Genomic DNA, 4,427 nt, shown 5'->3' with positions numbered 1-4,427 from the left:
TATATATATAATATAACATTTGTAATGTCTTTATTGTTTTGAAACTTCTGTATGTGTAATGTTTACTGTTAATTTGTATTGTTTATTTCACTTTTGTATAATATCTACCTCACTTGCTTTGGCAATGTTAACACATGTTTCCCATGCCAATAAAGCCCCTTGAATTGAATTTAATTGAAAAAAATAGATAGATAGATAGATAGATAGATAGATAGATAGATAGATAGATGGATAGATGGATAGATGGATAGATGGATAGATGGATAGATGGATAGATAGATAGATAGATAGATAGATAGATAGATAGATAGATAGATAGAGTTCATGGGTGTAATATCTATGAATAATTATAAACTGGGTGGTTCGATCCCTGAATGCTGATTGGCTGACAGCCATGGTATATCAGACTGTATATTATGGGTATGACAAAACATTTATTTTTACTACTCTAATTACATTGGTAACCAGTTCATAATGGCAATAAGGCACCTCGGGGGTTTGTGGTATATGGCCAATATACCACGGCTAAGGACTGTGTTCAGGCACTCCGCGTTGTGTCATGCTTAAGAACAGCCCTTAGCTGTGGTATAACCCCCCCCCCCCCCCCCCCTGGTGCCTTATTGCTTAAATATACCATTGGGCAGGTCTAACTACATCATAATGCTGCTGCTTTCAAAGTGATGGAAAGGCAATTGAGACAAAGAGCTGATGTGGCTTTGTCCAATCATCTGTTTTGGCTGTATGTGGGTCTTTCCACGAAAAGAGGGCCTTTTGGGTCCCTTTGATATTTTAAGTAGAAATTGTGCACCAATATTGAATTTTAAAAGCTTGTTATATTATACAAAGTGCCCTTTAATACAGACCACATGGTCTTTCCACGAAAAGAGGGCCTTGTGGGTCCCTTTGATATTTTAAGTAGAAATTGTGCACCAATATTGAATTTTAAAAGCTTGTTATATTATACAAAGTGCCATTTAATACAGACCACATGGATAATTCAGTAATTCAGATTTTCTTTATATGAATAAAGACTTGTTAAAGTGACAAAATTCAGTATTTTGACCCTCCGTCAACCCTGTGTCACTTCTAGGAATATTTTAACCCACTTAATCCCAAAATGTATCGCAAGTTTGCACCATCATTGTAAAACACTAGTTATTTTTGTTTCTTTGACAAAGTCATTTCTAAAGATAATAGTGATTAATTTACGTCTGTCCCTCATTTTATGGTCAACACTTTTAACGTGGACTGAATTCTCCTTTCAATATGGTAAAACTATTTCTTTACAGAATATTATTTTCGAAAGAAACATCTAATTGTCAAATAATAGCTTTAAAGTAGGTGAGCTGGTTTAAAAAAAAAAGTAAATTTTCTGGTGTTTTGTGGTGGAAAACTGAGTGGAACGAGCATTACACGTCACTAATAGATAGACAGACTAGAAATGTAAAATATATTAAAAAAAATATGTGAAGCTGGCCTTCAATTGTCAGTCCCTGTTGCATAGAACACCCTTCTACCATTCCTCCTGTCACAAGGGAATTTATGGCTGATCCAAGATGAACCCTGTTACTTCATTTGATACTTAATATGCAGTTATTACTATAGTATGTATTGTTATTTAACCTCTTGAGATGGGAAAACATGTTATTTTTTTTATGAAGCTTAACGTACTTTTTATGACAGAATGTTGAAATTCGGTATAAAATAGCTACAGTACATTTCAAAAGGATTGGTGGAACGACCCATGTGCTATGTTGTGAGTAATGTACGTACAGAGTAGACCTTTAAATTGCTAATGTTCTCTTGTACTTGTGTTGTAACCCAGGTCTGGTACATGGATAACTACACCAACAACAAGATCGTCAAAGAGTACAAGTCCATAGCAGACTTTGTTTCCGGGGCCGAGTCTCGAACCTACAACCTGCCGTTCAAGTGGGCCGGGACCGACCACGTGGTGTACAATGGTTCTCTGTACTACAACAAGGCCCAGAGCAACATCGTGGTGTGTTACCGCTTCGAGACGGGCCGCGTTGTGACCCAGAGAGCCCTGGAGAAGGCCGGCTTCCACAACGTCTACCCTTACACCTGGGGAGGCTTCTCCGACATAGACCTCATGGCCGACGAGCTGGGCCTGTGGGCCGTCTACGCCACCAATCAGAACGCAGGAAACATCGTCATCAGCCAGCTCAACCCGGAGACACTACAAATCCTCGGAACCTGGAACACGGAATATTCCAAACGGAACGCGGGGGAGTCCTTTATGATCTGCGGAACACTCTACATCACTAACTCTCACCTGACTGGCGCTAAGGTCTACTACTCGTACTCCACCAAGACCTCCAGCTATGAGTACACAGACATCCCCTTCCATAACCAGTACTTCCACATGTCCATGTTGGACTACAACGCCAGGGACCGGGCTCTGTACGGCTGGAACAATGGACACCAGGTTCTGTTCAACGTCACGTTGTTCCATATCATCAAGACAGAGGACGATTCCTGAGGAGGAAGAACCTCAGGGGAACTCAGAGGATTCCACTGGAACACTGACTAACATTCCTGGTGTTCCGGTGTTCCGTCAGTCATTGTGGAAGTTCTATCTAATTGGTATTTTTTGCTCTCTTCTTTTGACAATCCATCTTCGGATCTATTGGCTTCCCTTTCAAATTCCTAATGCAAGAATTACTAAAGATGTTGGCCTCCGAACTCTGAACTGTCTCCCAATGTCATGACAGAGTCATGATATTCTCTGGTAGTCCTACCTAGCAACCCCAATGTTAAATAATCTGGCCCTCTAACGATGACATCATGCCCTGACAGTCTTCCTCTTGGGTTTTTTAAAATTCATTTTCCTCTCTTTTCCTCACAAGCCTTTATTTTCACTGTATCCCTTTCCTTTCAGCTACTCTACAATGGACTCTATAAGAGATTGTCTGGGCTTGGGTAACATGCCTCTGATTGGATGGGCTTGGGTAACATGCGTCTGATTGGCTGGGCTTGGGTAACATGCCTCTGATTGGCTGGGCTTGGGTAACATGCCTCTGAATGGATGGGCTTGGGTAACATGCCTCTGATTGGCTGGGCTTGAGTAACATGCCTCTGATTGGCTGGGCTTGGGTAACATGCGTCTGATTGGATGGGCTTGGGTAACATGCCTCTGATTGGATGGGCTTGGGTAACATGCGTCTGATTGGATGGGCTTGGGTAACATGCGTCTGATTGGATGGGCTTGGGTAACATGCGTCTGATTGGATGGGCTTGGGTAACATGCGTCTGATTGGATGGGCTTGGGTAACATGCGTCTGATTGGCTGGGCTTGGGTAACATGCGTCTGATTGAATGGGCTTGGGTAACATGCGTCTGATTGGCTGGGCTTGGGTAACATGCCTCTGATTGGCTGGGCTTGGGTAACATGCCTCTGATTGGCTGGGCTTGGGTAACATGCCTCTGAATGGCTGGGCTTGGGTAACTTAGCTTTTGTATCCATTGTAACAGTATCAATAGGAGTATTATGCCTTATTCAGTGCCGTCTGTTCTGTAAGTCCATAGGATAACAGGTGCCCTGTCCTGCATGAATGTCTATGATAGCATGTCTAGCTCTCTGTGGCTTGCATCCCAAATGGCACCCTAGGTTCCAAAGGGCTCTGGTCAAAAGTAGCACACTGTATAGGGAATAGGATGCCATTTGGGATGCAACCCTATGGCTGTCCTGATAGCATCTATAACTCTGTCTGTGGACTCGCTCGGCAACCATCTCTCTTTTCCCACTGTAACACAATGAAAGATTTTTGTCTGATTAAACTGTATATGGATGAACAGGAAAATACACATTTATATACATCATTAGTGTTACATTATGGAAATAAAGTTATTATTGCTTTTGATTAAGTTTTGTAGCTAGAGAATTGATTTGCTCCGAATATTACTTTTTTGTTGATGTAACGATGCTCGTTGGTGGAAGGAGAGGAGGACCAAAATGCAGCGTGGTAAGTGTTCGTCATATTTTAATGGCAAACTGAACACTACACAAAAATAACAACGATGAGAAAACGAAACAGTTCTGCGAGGTGAACAGACACTAAAACAGAAAATAACCACCCACAACCCATAGTGGGAAAACAGGCTACCTAAGTATGATTCTCAATCAGAGACAAACGAACGACAGCTGCCTCTGATTGAGAACCAACAATACCAGGCCAAACACATAGAAATACAACAACATAGAAAAAGGAACATAGACTACCCACGCCAACTCACGCCCTGACCAACCTAACACAAAGACATAAAAAAGGAACTAAGGTCAGAACGTGACAGTTGAACTGGATTATTACTATGATGTATTATATTTATTTTGTAACTTGATGAAGAATCGATTGTCTGTGATAACACATTATGCTAACAGTGATCTCTATGGGCCCTATTCAGAT

At 41.5% G+C, this 4,427-nt stretch overlaps 1 protein-coding gene across 1 annotated transcript in view; it reads left to right on the top strand.

The window, feature by feature from the left end:
* LOC139559923 (noelin-3-like) overlaps window positions 1-3,888 on the top strand; it is an 18,471-nt gene extending 14,583 nt beyond the window's left edge. Inside the window, exon 6 of the mRNA XM_071376391.1 lies at window positions 1,826-3,888. Coding sequence (XP_071232492.1) covers window positions 1,826-2,503 — 678 coding nt within the window. The 3' untranslated portion in view covers window positions 2,504-3,888. The remainder of the gene's footprint in view (window positions 1-1,825) is intronic.
* Window positions 3,889-4,427: the final 539 nt, after the last annotated feature.

The sequence above is a fragment of the Salvelinus alpinus genome, chromosome 30, assembly GCF_045679555.1.
Source record: "Salvelinus alpinus chromosome 30, SLU_Salpinus.1, whole genome shotgun sequence".
Lineage (NCBI taxonomy): Eukaryota > Metazoa > Chordata > Actinopteri > Salmoniformes > Salmonidae > Salvelinus > Salvelinus alpinus.
This window is presented reverse-complemented; position numbering and strand designations above follow the sequence as displayed.